The sequence below is a fragment of the Gopherus flavomarginatus genome, chromosome 22 (assembly GCF_025201925.1).
Source record: "Gopherus flavomarginatus isolate rGopFla2 chromosome 22, rGopFla2.mat.asm, whole genome shotgun sequence".
Classification (NCBI taxonomy): Eukaryota; Metazoa; Chordata; order Testudines; family Testudinidae; genus Gopherus; species Gopherus flavomarginatus.
The window spans coordinates 12,267,810-12,287,377 of NC_066638.1; the positions used below are offsets into that span (position 1 = coordinate 12,267,810).

At 50.9% G+C, this 19,568-nt stretch overlaps 1 protein-coding gene across 3 annotated transcripts in view; it reads left to right on the forward strand.

The window, feature by feature from the left end:
* LOC127039201 (discoidin, CUB and LCCL domain-containing protein 1-like) overlaps window positions 1–19,568 on the forward strand; it is a 64,821-nt gene that overhangs the window by 26,140 nt on the left and 19,113 nt on the right. For 2 of the 3 annotated variants that reach the window (XM_050932513.1, XM_050932514.1), the window contains exons 3-7: window positions 9,441–9,572; window positions 14,870–14,921; window positions 16,166–16,238; window positions 16,891–17,024; window positions 19,225–19,262. In XM_050932513.1, the coding sequence (XP_050788470.1) occupies window positions 9,441–9,572; window positions 14,870–14,921; window positions 16,166–16,238; window positions 16,891–17,024; window positions 19,225–19,262 (429 nt within the window). The remainder of the gene's footprint in view (window positions 1–9,440; window positions 9,573–14,869; window positions 14,922–16,165; window positions 16,239–16,890; window positions 17,025–19,224; window positions 19,263–19,568) is intronic. The other variant, XM_050932515.1, reaches the window with a different exon arrangement.

Here is a 19,568-nt window from a genome sequence, read left to right on the forward strand (position 1 = left end):
CCTTAGACAGGCCCTCCCCCCCCCATTCACAGAAAGCACAGCTGAAGGCTCCTCTCTCGCCTTGGGACACAAGGTCTTAATGATGCACAAATTTGGGTTGACTCATCTGTAGCCTGGGAGGGCTTAGGGGGAGGGGAAGGTTACAGGATTCCTTTCTATCCCACCCACGGGCTTTTAATCAGAATTCCTCCCCTGTCTGTGGGGGGCTGAACTTTGATCTCTTCCCCCAGTAAACTGGAAATCCAAATCCATCCCAGGTGCAGATCCATTGAGTCGGACTGACTTGTCTCAGGGTTTTCCTTCCGCAGTACAGGTCTGGTTTCAGAGGTGCTGAGCACCTGCCGCTCCCATTGATTTCAGGTGTGGTTCTTGGTGCTCAGTACTTCTGCCAATCAGACTTCTGCTCTGGCACCGTCCACCACCACCGTCTGGCACTGCGAAGTGCTAAGCTCTGTGGACTTCAGGGGGAGGGGCCCAGAGACGCTGATTGGACTTACGCTGGCTCATTAGGTCTCTATGTCAGGCATCCCTAACATTGGCATCCCACCCCCAGGCCACATCACGTCACGCCCGTCCGCGTAGACGGGGCAGGGTGGTTCCCTGCAATGCGTTGGCCAATGCACGGTCCTGAGGTTTAAGCAATGGCACTTGCACCTGCTACCCAATAACAGCCTGTTCCACAGTCTACCAGCTCACACCTTTAGGACACTTTGTTTGATGGGCAGCCTAGGTTTTCCTTCTTGTTGGGTCCTTTTCCCAGCCTCATCCCTGTAGTATCTAAGCATCTTCCAGTCCTGCATTAAGCGACAGGACTAACTTCTGTCTCGCGCGTGGTTCATTCTCTCTCTCATGGATTAGCCACTGGGCCAAAAGGGGCCACCCCCAGGGGCCCTGGCCAATCGGGCGCCCCCACGCCCCAAACCCTGCTCCCCGGCAGGAGTGCTGAGGAGGGCAGGGGGGAACAACAGGTAGAAGGGGTAAGGAAGGGCCCTCCACTTGCTCTGGCCTAGTGCCCACAAAACCATCATCCGTCTCTGGTCCCCAGGGGGAGACTCATGTCTGCAATGGAGGCTTTTGGGTGACATTTATATCGACATGCTGCCGTGTGTGTTAGCAAAGGCAGGGTGCAGAAGCACGTCCAGCACCTGGAGTGGGAGGTTTGTGATGGCCCTTCGTTCTGGTGGGTGTTCATTCCACAACCTCAGACCACTGCCCCAGAGAGCTCGGTCTCCTGCCTGGAGGAGCTTTCTGGTAAAAAGTCCCCTTGGTCCTTAGAAGCAGAGCTGTCAAACCACAATCCCCATCCTGGAACTTCAGCCTCTTCTAGACATGCTGGGCCCAGGCACCATGAAGACAGGAGCAGAGACCTTCCGCTTTGGTATCGGACAGGGAGCCAGTGCAGAGAGCAAAGGCCGGGTCTGATGTGCAGGCAGGAGCCAGTGTTGCAGAGGAGACACGCCGCAGTGGTCTGTACTAGTTGGTGTTTCCCCAGGGGCTGATGGCTGCCAGCCCAACTAACTGCATTGCTGTAGTCTACCCAGGGGGTGACGAAGGCCTGTATAATCAAAGCCAGGTCATCATCCAGCAAGATGGGACGGAGTCTGCTAGCCAACCAGAGAGGCTGGAAAGCATTGCTCAGGGATACTGCTAGGCGAGAACTTAGCATTGGCGAGGAATCCAGCAGCACTTCTACAGCCTGAACAGACCAACGGTGCATGTGTCCCTTGCTCACTGGAGTCCCTTTGGCCTGCCCTAAATTCTTATAAACAGCTACCATAAATCCTGGGTAGACTACTGGCATTGTGCTGATACAATGACTCCCCACACACACTCTACAGGGCACCAGCAGGAACTGAACCTAGAACAGATGTCTACCACTTGAGCTAAAGTGGTAACTATTAGCTGGTAGCAGTAGTAGGCTCTTATCTTCCTGTGAGGAGACCAGCCACTAGCGGAGCAAGAAGTAACACAGTGAACCAGTGGGTTACAATACGTGGTGCTCTCTCTGTTTGCGTGGGGAACAGAGGTGCAGACACAGATTATTTGCAGCGTGGCTGGTTCTGCTAACAGTGCTGGGGAGCTGTGCATTAGCCTCTTGTATCCCTGACCGCTGTGGCTGGGGAGACGGAAGCAATAACTCAACAGGACTTTTTGTTCTCAACCCCCCCATCCCCACCCTCCCAGTGTGGTTTCAAAATCCAAACACTGTTGCCACTGAGGCATGTGACACTTGGCAGCTTTCAGCAGGAAAGCAGAGCCTGGGAGAAGAGAGTCAGGTGGGCAGAGAGGGTGTTGAAATCCATTTGGAAGGGACAGCTATGGGGCACGAGAGGGGATGGGGGGTATGTGCTCTGGAATTGGAGCATTGGAGGCTGCTGGAGAAGAAGAGAGGTTATGAGAAGCCATTGGTGATCTTAGTGCTCAGAGCATCTGTCTCCTTTGGGGATGGAGTCCCTGAAAGGTGACCCACAAAGGAATCAGCATTGGAGTTGGGGTCACTTTTTTTTTTTTCTTCTTCTCTGCGATGTATAAAGCAGGCCTGGAAGATTTTCAGGGTCTCATTTCTTCCCCGCTGGGACACAGGCTACACGCTATGTTGTGTCACCAACGCTTTTCAGGCCCGACACAGTACTGTTGTTATGCCTTCTCCTTGACATCATTACTTGTTTTACTTTGAATAGCAACCAACCCAGTGCTGTGACTGAAAGAAGAGTGTTTGCCAAACCCTCTGTTGTATTAACAAGTTGCAGGCGTTGTCCCTTGAAAGGAGCAAGAAACCTGAGTAACTTCTGGGAGTGTTGCAGGAGAGGGCTGGATGCCACAGAGAGATGTCTCTGGGGAACTTAAGCGCACTGCAGATTGCCTGCAAGGCCAGGTGAAGACTGGCAGAGTCTCGAGGAGTTTGCCGATGAGGAAGGCAGGCTGGCATGGCAGGGAGCTGACACACACTCGAATCTCCAACAAAGCTCCTCTCTTGCTGAGGCAGAGACGGAACACAGTGGCTCAAAGTTCTGGGTGTCCTGAACAGCATGTTACCCCCGCCCTGCCTCCATTCCCTTTGCTTGATATATTAAATTCCAATCTTAGCTGCCCTGTGGGACTCCGTGGTGACCGCAGAACTCATCAAATGACAACATCACAAGAGCCAGCATAGAAGAAGCTGAGCAATTTGGAGGGGAAGGGATTTTTAGCCAGATTGTTTAAAACTTTGGGCCAGATCCTCACCTGATGTAAAATTAATAGAACTCTGACTTCAGTGGTGCCCCCCTCATTCCCATCCCCTCAGGACACGTCCCATAGTTTGTTTCAGTTAGTACTTATTTAACTCAAATGCCTAATCAACTCTCCGGAGTAAGGAATTCTTTGTTCAACACTGACACCATTTCATTTACAATGCACGTTCTCAGTGTAAACATCCCTGAGACATCCAGCAAGTTCTCCAGCACAACCAGGCTTGACACAAGCACATTTTAACAAAAAATCCCTCTCAAGTTGCCTTTAAATGAGCTATTATGAATAGCTTCTTTGAGGTAAGGACAAAGGCTTGTGGACCTCATGGAGAAGAGTGGCGATCTTGGAAGGAGTGGGAAAATAAATGCCGTCCTCATTGAACAGATAGGGAAGCTGAGGCACAAAGAGGGGACGTGACTTGCACAAGCTCCCACAGTGAATCAGTGTTAGAGCTTGGAATAGAACCCAGGAGTCCTGACTCAACCCCTTGTGCTGTCCTTAAGCGTATTCTTCCTCTTTTGTCCTTCCTGTTGTCCTCAGTGCTATAAGGGCCAACGCCTGGAACGAGCACCGCTGTTTGAGTGGTGCGCCGTTCCATGCTGAAGGACCCTCTGTCCACGTGAGCGCTGCCAGGGTTTGTTGAAGTGCCCAGGCAGCACATCGCAGAGAATTCCTCCAACCATTCCTGGAACAGTTCCCGAGTGTCTCTTGCAGTGTTGTAGCAAGTTGCATGTGTTGTAGCTGGTTTGGTTCCCAAGGCGGGTGAGGGAATAGCTTTTATTGGACCAACCTCTGTTGGTGGGAGAGACCAGCTTTCGTGCTTACACAGAGCTCTTCTTAAACACAGCGAGAGGGGGAAGATACAGCAGGAAGTGACCAATCAGGCTACAGAGAGAGAGTCAGGTGCTTTGGTTTAAATTTGTCTTGCTTCCCCTGGGCTTCAACCTTTCATCAGCGGAGGAGATATGCAAATGGAGTTAAAAATTATCTAGCCACAGAAAACTTATCGCCAGTTACACAGGCTGTGAAGAGAACCACCCTTCGCATTCCACTGGGCCCTCCAACCACTTTCTAAATGTGAACTAAGCCGTGTCCACCACTGAGCAATATTAATCTCCCTCTTTTATAGATGGGGAAACTGAGGCACAGAGCAGTAAAGTGACTTATACAAGGTCACTGTCCACTGTAATGGGTTTGAACCAGAACAGACCCTGATCTGAACAGCTTGGACCCACCTCTATTTTTAAGCCTGGATCACCTTTCCTGGCTCTTTACTCAGCATTAAGTAGTTCTGTCAGAGTCCCACTAACCTCCCTTTTAGAGAATAACGTCTCATTTTTGGACCCCTCCCCCGTGTGGGAAGTGGCTGCCAGCTTTATGGTTCCCTTTCATCATCTGCAAAGCCTCTCAGATCGCCTCAAATTCACCACGTTCTCCACGGACCTGCCCAGCCTTTCCTCCAGACTTCAGCCCAGATCCTTAGCTAGCGAAAGTGAAGTCACTGGAGCTGGGCCCACTTACACCTGCTGTGGCTCTGACCCTCGCTATTTAAACTGGCTCCGTGGTTAGTCTCCTGAAGCTGTTATTAGCAATCCAGGAGAGGCCAGGGATTTAAAATGCAAGGGATGGATCTTTGACCTCTCCTTTGCACCAGTCCAGCAGCATAAAGGAGATTTAAAGTAACGCCTGATCTATATAGGAATCTGCAGCTGGTGCAGAGATTGCTTTGGTTTCCTGGTGTTGGAGGTGTTACAGGTTGGGCTGGGGTTAGGGAGGGGGCCAGAGTATGATGTGCTCCATGAGCCCTGGCCAGCAAAACACCCACCTGTGAGAGTTAGAGCAGCCACGAGGCTGCTCCAACTTGCCCTGAGTGCGGCTTGGCCCCCAGCAGTCTCAAGGATCAGAGGAGAGGTGGGAAAGTGGCAGAAAGCCACCTGTGCTTTTACCCCCACTCACTGCAATGAGGCAGGGTGCTCGGGCCAGTCTTGAGATCTGGGCCTAAGATTTTTATCAGGGCGCTGTCACTTCAAAAGGTTTTGTGCATTATCAGCACATTGGAGGCTCTTGCGGGAAGCAAGCCCAGAAGGCAGAACAGGAGAGTCCTGCATGAGCGTGGGCTGGACCGCGACGGAAAGGCAATATTTAAACAAACTCTCTATAATGGGCCCGATTCTGCTCTGCTCTTGCACTGCAGTGAATCAAGAACCACTCACCGAGCTAAACAGAGTTACTCTGGTGGAAAGACTGTGTGAGGTCAGAGTCAAGCCCAGGGACTTCCGCAGAGCCACTCCTGGTTCACGCTCCTGCCTGGCGGCCGGGAGAGGAGAACGGGGCCCTGTGTTGTGCTTGTCACTGAACACAGGGCTGGGACAAGTTGGGGGAGTGACATTCTCCATCTGCAGACCAGGGGCAGGGCAGGCTGGGGCAGGAGAAGCCTGCACAAACGCCCTGCCACGGGGCCACCTCTACCCTGCCCTTGGGAGACCATCCCTAGAGGTCAGAGGGAGTTCATGGACCATGGCACGCTGCTAGTCCTGAGGCTCCATGCATTTCTGGACAGTGCCCAGACACCACTGTGACGGGTGATACAATAGATATGGGCAGATACAATAAAGCAGAATGACCCATCCAGCCCCTGGCCTCTACCAAGACTTTGCAAAAAGAAGTGAAGGGAAGAACAGAGCCGGTGGTTTGAGGATGTGGGAACCTGCCCTATTAGGTACCAAAGGGACAGGACAGATTCTTCCCATAGGGTTTTAATCAGAGAGACGTACTGGCAAATTCACTGGGATTAAATGGTTCAAAGCCTGAAGGGTTTATTTGCTGGATCTGGTTTGTCCAAAGAGGAAGGTGGGAACAGGGAGCCTAAACAGATGCCCCCTTAGTCTTGTCGCCATCCTCCAGGGCCGTCAGACAAATTAACAGCCACTGGCTGTGCTTGCATTTGTGAGGTGGACTTTCCTTCCAGTGAAGAAGGGTAGTTTACACTGGGGCAGCCTAGCCAATGCGTGTCTCCATCCAGTACGTGGAGCGAGCGATTCCGGCTGCCTGATAAGAGCAGAGGGTTAGGATCGCCTGTCTCCCGATCCCCAGACATGACGTAATTAAGAAGAGGCCCTCATTAGAAATTATTCTGGGAACGCTGTGGGAGTCTTCTCCTGCCGCTGCCTTGCATACCAGAAGCCCGAAGGAGTGCAGATATTTTTCCGGCTCTGGGAGCGAGCAGGCCCCAAGCTGCTTGGAGAGAGATCTGGAACCTGCCATTCTCCTGGCCTGGTTAGATGGCCTGGGAGCTGGCCTGAGTCAGCGCACACTTGGAAGGGATTGCCGGTGCAAGGCATTTTCCCCACTGATGCAGAACTCAGTGGCACCAGCCATTGAGCTTAGAGACGGGGAGGCTCCAGCCAGGTCAGAAGCAAAGTGAATTTGGGGTCTTCTGTTTAGTTCAGGACAGAGGTGACAAACTCCTGCTCTGCGGGTCCAGCCCCCTTGCCATGTTGACCTCCCCCCGATTCAAATTATGCCCAGTTTAAGGTTTCAGTTAAAAATAAAGGGGCCAGATCTTCAGCAGGTGTCAACCAGTCTAGTTTCACTGATGTCAAAGCAGCTACACTGCTGATTTACACTAGCTCAGGGTCTGGCTCTAAATTTCTAGCCCTTATGGTTGTGAAGGAAAGTGCACTGTGTAAGGCAGTGGATCTCAATCTGGGGTACATGTAGCCTTGAGGGTACGCAGAGCTCTTCCAGGGGGTACATCAACTCATCTAGAGATTTGTCTTGTTTTTCAACAAGCTACATAAAAAAGCACTAGCAAAGTCAGTGCAAACTAAAATTTCATACAGAACCATTTGTTTATACTGCTCTATATGCTATACGCTGAAATGTAAGTACAATATTTATATGCCAATTCACTTATTTTATAATTATATGGTAAAAATGAGAAAGTCAGCGATGTGTCAGTAATAGTGTGGCTGTGACACTTCTGTATTTTATGTCCAATTTTGTAAACAAGTAGTTTAAATGGAGGTGAAACTTGGGGTATGCAAGACAAATCAGTCTCCTGAAAGGGGTACAGTTGAAAGGAACCATCTATACCCCAAAGGAAGGTGTATGTGTAGCAAGAATTGTTAGGCATAGCCACACTGGCTTTAATCTAGCACATAACAATTAGCAGTGTAGATGCAATTGGACAGACTAAGCCTTGGCCAGCACCCAAGTACCCACCCAGAGTCCCTGGTGGGCTTGTCCGAGGTAGTAACGTTCACTAGCCACTCTAGTCTTCTCTGCTATTGTTACCCACACTAGCTGGATTAAAGCTGAAGCGGCCGTATCTACCAGCAGTACAACTATCCCTGGTGTAAACGTACTCTTGGCTTGAAACGAGAGTTCAGTGAGAGGTGTAAACACTCCTTTCCTCTCAGTAGGGCATGAGGTCCCTCAAACAACACAGGCCACAGCCTAGAATCTCCATAGTTTGCATTGTCCTTCTCCATAGGATGTGTTCTCCCATCCTGCCCCAGGCCCCACCTCAGTGTCACATGAGAAATTGGCAGTGTAGGGCCATTGATATCCTTCGTACGGTGCTTCTGCTCTGGGGGGGATTCTCCCCAACCCCTTGTGGTACATTTACAGGCCCTAGGCTGCCAGGAGCAGCACCATCCTAAACTGCTTAGCACTCCTGTGCACTGTTAAACAGCTGCTATCTTCCACTCCAGAGGTGGCTGCACTTCAGTGGTGGGCAAAGTGATTCCTGGACATAAGCACCACACGAAGCCCTCTGGGATCCTACAGGAGCAAAGGTCCTATCACTAGTGATACTGTTATTGCTGCGCATGGGCAAGAAGGAGCCTTCACTTCCAGCTGACGTGCGGCTGCAGCAGGGTGCCCCTGAGTAGGGCAGGGAGAAGCAGCATTGTATGTGACTCACAGCACCCTCTGTGGTCTGTGATGCTGAAGGACTCTAAAATGAGACAGCGGGTTTGATTGAATCTGGCAGCTCCATTTTGTCCAGGATCCAGGGTCTGACAGTAGCCAAGCACCAGCTGCTGCAGAGGAAGGTGTAAGACCTGTTCAGTCTCTCAGCAGAAGGGGCCTTGAGGATGGAGTGGGGTGAAAAGTGGATGTAGGGTGGGGGAACGGGGTGCATAGGGTGCCCTACGATAATCTGTAGCAGAGATGACTCTGCTGGGTGTCTGCTCGCTTTGCTGCTGGGCTTGGCCGGCCCTTCGGAAGCAGACTCAGCGCTGCAGAAAGCATCTGGCCATCTGGGCCAGTTTGTATTGCTCAGCAGTGACACTGCAGCCTGCCTCCCACGCGGAGAGCGAGACAGCATTTCCCCACTGGATGTGGGAAGCGTCCTGCAGGAGAGACATTCTTCTAGAGTGTGTCCTGGCTGAAATCAGCCAGTCGGTCTTTTTGTTAAGGGCTCATCCCTGCTCCCACTCAACTCCAGGGGAGATCTGTGATGGTCTTTGGGGCAGCAGAATTGGGTCTGAAGTACAGGGAATAGGGACCAGCTTGGCAGGGATCTTTGGGGAGGTGCTATGGGTACTTGGAGCCTTTGCAGAGCAGTTGTAACAACAGATCTGCTCTCCTCATACCGGTTACTCCAGCCCTGAGCTGAAATGCCAGGAGAAAATCTGTGGCTGCTTCGGAACACCTCTAAATCCTTCCCTCTTCTACTCTTTAGCTGCCGGTGACACATACCCACCCCTTGCTCCCCTCCAGTCCCGCTGCCAAAATAATCTGTTCCTTTCACCTGGACCACGTCATTGTCCTCTGCCTCCCACGCATTGTCTGCATCACCTGCACTGCTCCCTTTCCTGTTTGCATCTCTCTTCTCATTTCTTCTCGCTTGCTTTGCCCAGCCCCACCTGTAGGCCAGTTTCCTTCACCCACTCTGTTGCCTTCTCCTCCCCTGCTTGGAGAACCTTCCTCTCTCCTCTTGCATAGCTGTGGCTACATCTGATGTGGGCCCCATTATATCCGCCCTCCCCCAAAAGGTTGGAGTGGTGGGTGCAGGCTGGTGATTCAGATTTTGGCTCGTGGATGTTGGTGATGGGGAGGCGAAGCAGACACCTGACGGATCATGGTCAAAACAGGGGCAGCAGCCCCTGGTCTCTGCCCATCTCTCCTGTTAGCACTAGTGGAGAAGAAAATTCCCCCATGTTTCTGTGTATGTCACTCAGGAGCCTCTTCTCCCTCAACAGGTCCATACTGCGGGAATTCAAACCCCACGCCTCTGGTGATTAACTCCAGCTCAGTGACCATCCAGTTCAACAGCACCACTCACCGCTCAGGGCGCGGCTTCCTGCTCTCCTACGCTACCAGCCAGCACCCAGGTACAAGACACCCTGCAGCCACAGGATGGGGTGAAGCTGGTCCTGGGGAGCAGGGGAAGGGACTGGACACAAGTTGCACAGCAAAGATCTAGCCCCCTCTCCGTAGGGTCAGAAGGCGCCCAGCCAGGAGTCCATGCTGCCAGATCCTCTCCCCCCACCCACCAGCATACCACCCAGCCCAGCCCAGCTCTGGGTGGATGTTCCTGGCAAAGCTGGGGTGGGTCGGCCAAGAGGATCCCTCACTGCATCTATGCTCTAGTCCTTCTCCTGAGCGGGATAATCAGGGACAAAGGACTCAGAGGTCCACAAATGATACTGTCTCCCTATCCACAGGGCATTCGTGTTGCTGTTACAACCACATTTGGGCTGACAAATGGATCCAAAACTGTTCCCCACCCCTCCTTGTTCAGACTTGCCAGCAAATCAAAAATCCCCCTATTCACACAGCCCCCCACAGACACATGCATGCTGAGCCTGTGATGGAGCTGTGCAAGTCATTCCGGGTTCATGCCAATTAACCCTTTATACCACCACCCCCGCCCCCACCATCATGACTTCTGTATCCACCACACACGTTACAGAAAAAAAATATTGCAGAGATCTCACTTAAAGAGCTTTGCGAAATGATCTTGGACTACACATCAATTTCCACCCTCAAAGCCAGGTGTCAGTTATCATCCATTAAACAGGGCGGGGTTCAGAGGGAGAGAACAGTTACAGTAAACAGACTTCTACACAAAAGGATGTTCAGTCACTTTTCTAGACACAATAATGTGACAATTTAAAAATATGGAACTTCAGGGCCTCCCAGGGCTAAAACTGAGTGCTGTGGCCCCATGCGAATCTCCCCTTTTGAATCCTTTCTGATGGTACTGTGACAGATTTCCCCCGCATAAGATGCCACCTGATGTACTGGGATACCGTTGAGCCTGCCTGTTCTGCCAGCCTGGGACCCCTTTAACTTGTCTTGCTGAGCCTCCTCCAGCACAGACACAGGCAGGGCCACACCCAGCTGCAGTACAGCACGGAGATCAGCTCTGGGAAGACTCAGCTAACGGGACTTGCCCCAGCTCTCAGGTGCCCACCTCCCTTGGAGTATAATATGAAATCTACCTCCTCCCTCAGTGTGGAGGAAGGTATGCACAGCCTCTTCCTCCCACCCCCCAATTATGAATTGCACAAACTGGGTTATATTAAAATAAATGTTTTTCTTGTTTAATAATAAAAGGTCGATTTTAAGTGAATATAAGAGATAACAGACAGAAAAAAGGAGATTACTAAGCAAATAAAACCAAACACGCAGACTAAACTTGTTTCACTAAAGAAAGTGGTTACAAATATTAATTTCTCACCCTAAATCTTGAATTTAGGCAGGATGCAGAGTTTCTGTAGCTCTGAGGTCCCGTTATTTTTCTTACAGACTAGACCCGTGTCTCAGTCTGGACTCACCCCTGCCTTTCCCTTCAGGTCGGTTTCTTTGTCCCTTCAGGTACGTTCAACAGTCTTCTTGGGTAGGCCAAAGAGGAGAGTCTCATTTGTCTTCCTCCCCACCCTTAAGTAAGATTTACACAAGGCAGGAATCCTTTGATTCCCAAATTTGATCTCTCTTCCCTTTCAGTGGAAAATTACAAGAAATCCAAGATAATGTTCAGTATCAGGTGACAAGACCACCTGACCTGGTAGTGTCACAGTTAACATCCCAGGACACGGAGAGAGATTAGTATCTTCACAGTCTTGTTCCTCCTCCTAATGGCCCATCAAATCTGATGGCCTGTCCCAGGGGTAGGCAACCTATGACACGGGTGCATTTTCAGTGGCGCTCACACTGCCAAGGTCCTGGCCACCGGTCCAGGGGGCTCTGCATTTTAAATGAAGCTTCTTAAACATTTTAAAAGCCTTATTTACTTTACATACAATAGTTTAGTTATATATTATAGACCTATAGAAAGAAACCTTCTAAAAATGTTAAATTGTATTACTGGCATGCGAAACCTTAAATTGGAGTGAATAAATGAAGACTCGGTACACCACTTCTGAAAGGTTGCCAACCCCTCCTCGGGTGGGTGTCTTCCCAATACATACCCAGTTGTAATTGTTACATAGTCCATATTCCTAACTTAGATACAGGAATGATACATGTGTACAAATTGAATAATCACATTCAGTAAGTCATAACCTTTCCAATGACACCTTACATGAGCCATCTCAGTTATGAAAATATGCTTATGATATGGTTATGACATAAGGAATATAGACCAGAATGTCACAGATACAAAACTCCCCAGTCCCAGCACTGCAGGGCTGTGACAGACCTTAAACCTGGCTCAGGACTGACTCTCACCCAGCCTGGCCTTGAGCCAGTGTAATTTGGAGGGGGCAGGGGTGGAGAAATGGGGGAAGGGGGGGGAATTCCACATTTAAGAGAGGAGGAAACATGTCTGCAGTAGGTGAATTTAAAACTCCAGTTGGGATCTGTTAACTGCTAGGTGGTTTGCACTTTATCACATGGATAATGCCATACAAAATACCACTGGAAGAGGGGACTCACCACTGGCATGCCCCCACCTGGTGTAGCTGGCTCTCCACTCCTGGCGCCCCAGCAGACAGCCACTCCGGCCCTGCGGTGGGCTGCTTCCTGTGACTCAATCCTCCAACCAGGTCACCTTTCCCGCCCCCCCCTCTTCCAGGGGGACAGAAAGTCCCACAAATAAATAGTTCAATAAACTTGTGTCAGCAGCCCCTGACTCTGGGCCCCGGGTCTCAGGGCTTCCAATAGTCCTTATCCCTTGTAGTTTCCTCTAGAGGGGCTGCAGTCAAGGTCTGCTCCTGCTGCTCCCTTGCTGCTTCCCAGGGTTTCTTCCAACCTGGGCCTGCCTTCAGGCCCTTTTCCTCAGCCCCTTTCTGGGCTCCAGACGAGTCCTGTCCAGCTCATGTAGCAAGCAGTTCCTCCCAGGTCCTGCCCTTTTATCCAGGCTCCCTGCCGGGGTTCACTCCTTGCCTTTGGTTTCACCAGATCTCTCCTGGCCTGGTGTCAGTGTTTCCATCTCAGGAGTGGATCCCAAGAGGGGTTCTTCTCCTGGGCTGAGCAGAGGGACTTCCTCCCTACCCTCAGTCTCTGTGCTGAGCTCCTCCCTTTACAGAGACCCAGCTGAGCCTGATAAGCAATTGGTTCACCCACCCTCCAGGTGCCATCCTGTGGCCTAATTAAGCCTTCAGCCTCCCTTTAACCATTTGGCTGCCAGTGGAGGGGCCGTAAGAGGGGCCCACCCCATCACAACCACATATATGGTGGTGTTATCCAGGTGATTATTCACTTTTGACCACCTCCCCTGCACTTGCCCACTGGTCCATCTCCCTGGGACTTCTATTCTACTATCCCAGACCTTAACAGCCTCAAACAGCTGCTGTAAAAACACCCGAGTCACAGAAAAATCTCCTTCCCTTCCCAGATATGGAATTTGCCCCAAAAAACATCACAACTGTCCCAGGCAGGGCCAGGATCGCCCACTAGAGAGCAGTAAAACCAGTGTTTACAGGATTTTCTGTGCCCCAGGGATTCTCCAGATTTTGCACAGAGTGCAGGGATTGTCTCCTGGATGTTTCCAAATGGGACACCCACCTCCCCTTCCATTCACACGCAGGCAAGTCGCTTCCCCTCCCTTCGGGGATCTCAGACTTGCCGGCTGCTTCCGTGGCAAAGTCAGTTTAGGAAAATACTGAACGGCTCCATCTCTCCAGGCCATTTAGTAGCCGGAAGTAAGGAAGGCAGTGCCATGTAACCAGACAACCCATCAGGAAATGCCCCCCAGTCTGCCAGTGGCCTATGGAACCCACCCCTCCCCTCCCCTCCCCCCCCCCCCCGAACTTTTGCTGTAACCTAGGGAGCGTGTGCAGAATCCAGCAGGTGGGGTGTGGTGACAAGGTCTTATCAGCTGTCATTTGGGATGCTGAGCATGATTCATGCCTTTGTCACTTGTGAATAATGCAGCCATCCCAAAGTCAGTGCTGGCTAATCCTTTCTACCTTGCCACACTCTGTGGATTTGATGTGTGTGAGTGTGTAGGTGTGTGCGTATGGTGTACACATACACATAGAGTGCCTGATTCTTATGTACACTAAAGCCCCTAAGCTCCATGCTGACAGCATAAAGGGGCTGTAAAGTGGGCACCGAGAATCTGTGCTCTCACTTCACGACCCCTCTCGTGCTGCCCTTAGTGGTGCGACGGGGCCTTAGTGCAAAGGAGATTCGGGGCCCTACATTCTGACCCTTCCAGACATGCAGCTGGCGTTGGATCCGGAGGGACTTGCACATCAGAGTACACCACAAACATCCATGAGTCACCTTCTGTTTTCCTCCGTCCTCTGTGGTTTCTGGAGGAATGGTGAGAGTGGGTGGGTTGGGCCGGGCTGCTGGGAATCCACCGACATTGGATTGCGGTGTGTAATTTCCTTTAGAAGAGCCAAAGAATAACAGCTTGGGTATCCCTGTGGCTTCCCTAGGGAATACGCCCCAGTTCCTTGCATTATTCAGCATGGTCCCATTTGTAAGCTAGCAGTTTGGCTGCTAAACATTGCCAATACCTGTGGAAGTCAGTGTCCACTGATGGTTAGAGCAGGGCCTCCCTTCTAGCTCCAGCTCTGCCACAGATTAGCTGTGTGAGTTTTGGTCAGTCACCGATCGGTGCCTCAGCTTCCCCATCTCTAATATGGAAATAATGATACTCACCCGAGGGGTTATGAGGCTTGATTCATTTTTCATTTGAGGAAACACTTTTGATGGGAGTGAGGCACGTAAGAACCTTTGAGGATTTGGGCCTGAGCAATCACTGAACGCCACATACAGAGCCCCTGTCGTGGACCCAGACAGGTGCTGTACAAAGATAGAACCAAATTGCCGCCCCAGAGAGCTGACAGTAGGCAGATAAACTCCAGCCTAAGGTGGCCGAAGCTGAGACCATTTTGAAGTCAATGGGAAGTTAGAACATGGCCCTTTGTGAATGACTGTTGGGGTGATAATGGTGGTATAACACCGTGGGTGTAACGTGGGCAGGGTGCAGCACAGGCCACTGTGAGAGCATGCTGAGCAAGAGGGGTTTATAATACAAAGAAAGGCTTTATTGATGAGAGTGAATCTGCTGTCGCTCAGACAAGTGTAAATCAAGAGTGACTCACTGCACTGCACTCCCTAGAATCGCATCAGTGTCAAGCTGGTGTCTCTGAGAAACAAACAGCAAAGCAGTCTGCCTCTGGGTATGTGAGATGGGAGAGGCCACTGGAATTCTCTGTCTGTCTTTTAGATCTGATTTCCTGTTTGGATAAGGGGACCCATTACCATCAGGAACAAATCAGGTGAGCGGTTTCCGACGGGGAGTCTATTATCTGAGAATAAACCAAACCCATCCACAGAGTAACTCCACTGACATCAGGCACGGGACATCTGGAGAATGTGCCAATTTGCACCGATGTAACTGCACTGATGCGCTTACACTGATGCAAATTTCTATGATATGGATAGCCCCTAAGAAGCCAGATTCCGGAGTTCTCTGCCACTGACTCACTGAATGGCCTTGGGCAAGTCACATCCCCGGTCTGTGCCTCAGTTTCCCCCCTAAATTGGAGTAGTATCTGCCTCCCAGGGGGATTGTCAGGCTTTGTAATCACTGGTTATAAAGCACTATGAGATCATCCAATAAAAGGTGCCATTAGTGCAGATTATTCATGGTTATTAGCCACCCACCCGTGGATTCATTGCACAGGTGAATCATTTGTAGTAATTTATCTGACAAGTGTCACCTCCTTTCCTGTTCACAAGCTGCCCTTGAACTGATCATGCTTTCCTCCAATTATTGTTTGTTGGAGATGCTCTGCCAAAAAATAGCTGCCAATAATTCTCTATCTGCAGCTCTTTTGTGAGCAGCCCATTGTGGGTGTATTTGATATTCAGAACCCAAACTCCTTTGGATTGGATGCACGGGTCCCATGCTATCCTTTCTGTGACCTAATGGGAAGAGTGTAACAGAGTCAGGTTTCTGGTGCGAAGACTCACAATTACAACTTCACCATTCGCTTTCTAGGAACAGTCCATTGACATTCACTCGGGCGGTGCCCGTTCCTGCCGGGGAACTTGATCATTAGGATGTTTGCGGGGAGTGAGCCCCAATTGGCACCAACAGATTAAAAGCCCATTGGTTTGAATGGAATTTGAGGGGAAATAGTTTGTGGGTTTGGCCCAGCTCTTTCCAGGACCAGAGGATGCTGCTCATGGGATAAATCTGATGGGTCTCTGACTTGACTTCCCCATGTACATCACACAATCCACCACCATGCTCCCCCTTCCTGGTAGCCTCAGTGAACTGGGCAAGAATTACACCGAATATCTCAGAGGCTGGTTGGACAAACTTGCACTGCTCTGTCTGTTCTGAGCATAGAGGGCTGGTCCAGCAACTTCCATCAGATCCGACTTTGCTAAATGAAAATAACGGGAGAGGAATAAATCTCCAGGCCCCAGGGTCATCGGGGATGAAGGGAAGCCCAGCTGCGCTGGAGAAGAGCTGAGAACCTCATCTAGGGTTCTCTTTTGTCCTGTGTTTCAGCGTTTTCTGCCCGGCGGGCTGCAAGGGAGTCACGGGTGACATATGGGGAAACGCGAAGCAGGGCTACCGAGACGTGAGTACCAACCTCAGTGCTCCTTGGAAAGTGACCGGCCCTGAGCGGCAGCTGTAGGGGAAGTGAGTCCCCTTTCCAAGGGAGAGGGGCCATGTCACAGGGGCCGCCATGGGCACGGCTGCCTTAATCCGTCTCTTGTTGGCAGTCTCAGCAGGGAGGCCAAGAGTTGAACGGGCTCCTGGAAGGTGAATTCCCCAGGGTCCTCTAGGTCAAGCCCATTGGTAGGGGCAATGTGGGACAGCATGGCCATGCTGGGTCTGATCCATGGGCACACAGTGCTCTGCGGAGTCCAAGGCTGCTGTTTCCACCACTCTTTGCGCCACAGCAAAATTCACTTCAAAAAATAAAGGGCCTGATCCTGGTCTCGCTCCAGCGCAGCTACTCCCGATGGTACCAGTGTGAGATCAGAATTGGGCCAAAGTCTTCACAAAGCAGAAATCACAGTCTGTGTGAGCCAAACTCTGGTCTTGTCAATCTGGAAAAGCTCCCCCAAAATCAGTACTGTCACTTTGGGTTTACACCACTGTGAGTGAGGCCAGATGCTCTCTGTCCCATGGAATTGCCCCATTCTGGATTGGAGCCCAGGCTGGGCGTTCTTATAGGGGTTTTCTCTCTACCTCCCTTTCATTTGCCGCTTCCATGCCTCCTCCAGACCTCAGTTCTCTGCAAGGCGGCCATCCACGCTGGAGTGATCTTGGATGAGCTGGGAGGGCAGCTGACTCTGTCTCGGGAGAAAGGGATCACGCTCTATGAATCAGCCTTCGCCAATGGACTCCACTCAAAAAGGTGAGTAGCCAACACACTTGATGGCTGGGCCGACCTCCCGTGGGGTCCGTACCCCTGCAAAGGATGATAGGCCCAAATCCTTGGACTGCAATGGAATTAGGTTGATTTATACCAGCCCGAGACCTGGACCGCTGTTTTTAGCGGGACAACGTGTAGCTCAAAATCAGAGAGGACCAAATCATGCAATGTTTACTCAAGCAAAAGTCCGTTGAAATTTTACCTGAGTGACGGCTGCAGAATTTGGCCCGTATTTTCTTTTCAAGAGCCGATGAATGGGGCATCGGAGAGGCTCTGGGAGACCTGGGTTCTGTTTCCAGCTCTGATACTGACCTGCAAGTCGCTTACGCCCAGATTTTGAAAGGTCTTCAGGAGTTACTGCGTTCAATGTTGCAATATCTAACCAATTTAGGAGCCCATCTCCCAATGGGATTCAGGCACCTAACCAGAGACGTGCACAGGAAAAAAAATGTCCACTTTTGGAGGGGCGCTTTCTGTGCCCCACAGCTGGAGGAGCTGGCTCTCCCCCTTCCTCCCCATCCCACCGCAGCCGGAGGAGCTGGCTCTCCTCCCCTCCCGCACTGCCCCGGGGTGGTGGAGCAGGCTCTCCTCCTCCTGCCCCTCCTACAGCCAGAGGAGCTGGATCTCTCCCCACTGCAGCCCCAGGGCCAGAGGAGCTGTCACCTCCTGCCCTAGCCAGGCCGGAGGAACTCACTCTCCCTGCCCCAGCCCTAGAGGAGTTCTGTGACCCCACTGATTGGGGGGGTGCCCCTGCTTCTCCTTCCCCCACCCTCTGCACATGTCCCTGCACCTGACTCAGCTAGGCAGAGCACCATGGCGTGCAGCAACGCTTAAAGACCTTTAAAAACCTGGGCCCTTATCTCTCTGGGTGGCTGTTTCCCGAGCTGTAATGAGACTTGTCCAATTCATGGGGTGGGTGAGACTCAATATGTTCATGAATGTTTGTAAAGCCCTTTGAGCTCCTTAGATGAAAAGGGCCATAGAAATGCAGATCATTAGTAATCAGGGAATAGAAGCCAATTCTGATTTAATTCCAACAATACAATCTAGCTGCTTCTTTACTGAGACAGTGACTTGCATCAGCAGCGTTCTGTCAATCTCATCTTGCCAGCAGCCCTGCTTGACCAGTCTGGCAGCTGGCCTGTACAGGGCCAAACCGCCCTATGTCTGATGCAGAGCGCGTGGTCGGCGTGTGGGGCCTGGTCCACACTACACAGTTAAATCGATTTAAACAGCGTTAAATCGATTTAACTCTGTACCCGTCCACACTACAAGGCACTTTAAATCAATTTTAAGGGCTCTTAAAATTGATTTCTGTACTCCTCCCCAACGAGAGGAGTAACCCTAAAATCGATATTGCTATATCGATTTAGGGTTAGTGTGGACGGAAATCGAAGTTATTGGTCTCATTCCTTTAATGTAGCTACCCAGAGTGCACCGCTCCGGAAATCGATGGTAGCCTAGGACCATGGACGCACACCACCGAATTAATGTGCCCTAGTGTGGACACATAAAATCGATTTTATAATATCGGTTTTATAAAACCGGTTTTAGTAATTTCGATTTTATGCTGTAGTGTAGACGTAGCCTCTAATGAGGAACCGGTCTTGCTTTCTAGGGAGTTAGATGTGGTGCTGTCCGCAGCAGCAGCCAAACTGTAATCAGCAATGGCTGAGGTTGTGGGGGTCGGGAGCGTTTGACATCGGGGCAGAGGTCGTAATCAGAGAGTAGATGTAACGCCATTGAATTGGGGAGCAGCACCCATTTACACCCACTCTGATTTTTGCCAAGGGTGTCAAACATGGTTTCGTTTCCATCAGCTCAAGGTGTCACAACAGGGAAAATGTGGGGCTCTGTGATGGTTATTCCTTCTTGCATGTGGCCTGGTTCTCCTCTTGCTCGTACAGGTGTGAATCAGGAGTGACTCCGCTGAAATCAGTGAATGTAACAGTCAGGAAGGAGAGTGAAGCCTGACAACTGAATTTTGCTCTGAATTACACTGGGGCAAATTTGGGGTAACTCTACTGACTTGGGGGAAGTTACTCCAGATTCACACTGATGTAACTTACCACGGCATTGACCTCAGTGGAGTTACATCTGAGCTACACCAGCGTGAGATCAGAATCAGGCCATCTCTGTCTGCCTGTTTTGTAATGCTTTCCACTCATTTTTCTTTAAACAGGGGGTCCTTATCTGAAAAGCGCCTCATTTTTCACAAAGGTACGTCCTTTTCCATTTCTCCTAGAATAAGCCCAACCTGGCTGCCGGCGAAATCAGTAGCAAAGCTCCCGGCAGCTTCAGTGGAAATAAGGGGAGATTCCCCGAGGTGGATTCTCCTCTCACTTACACCGGAATAAATCAGAATGAACTCCAGCCAACGAGCCAGCTCTTCAGCTGACGTACAGCCGCTCCCTTGCAGTTGAGGGACCTATTCCAATTTACTCCAGTGGAGCACCTGGCCCAGCAGAGCTACGTCAGGTTAAAAGGGAGGTGGAGAGGTGGGCCATCAGGCAGGTGCAAGTGTAA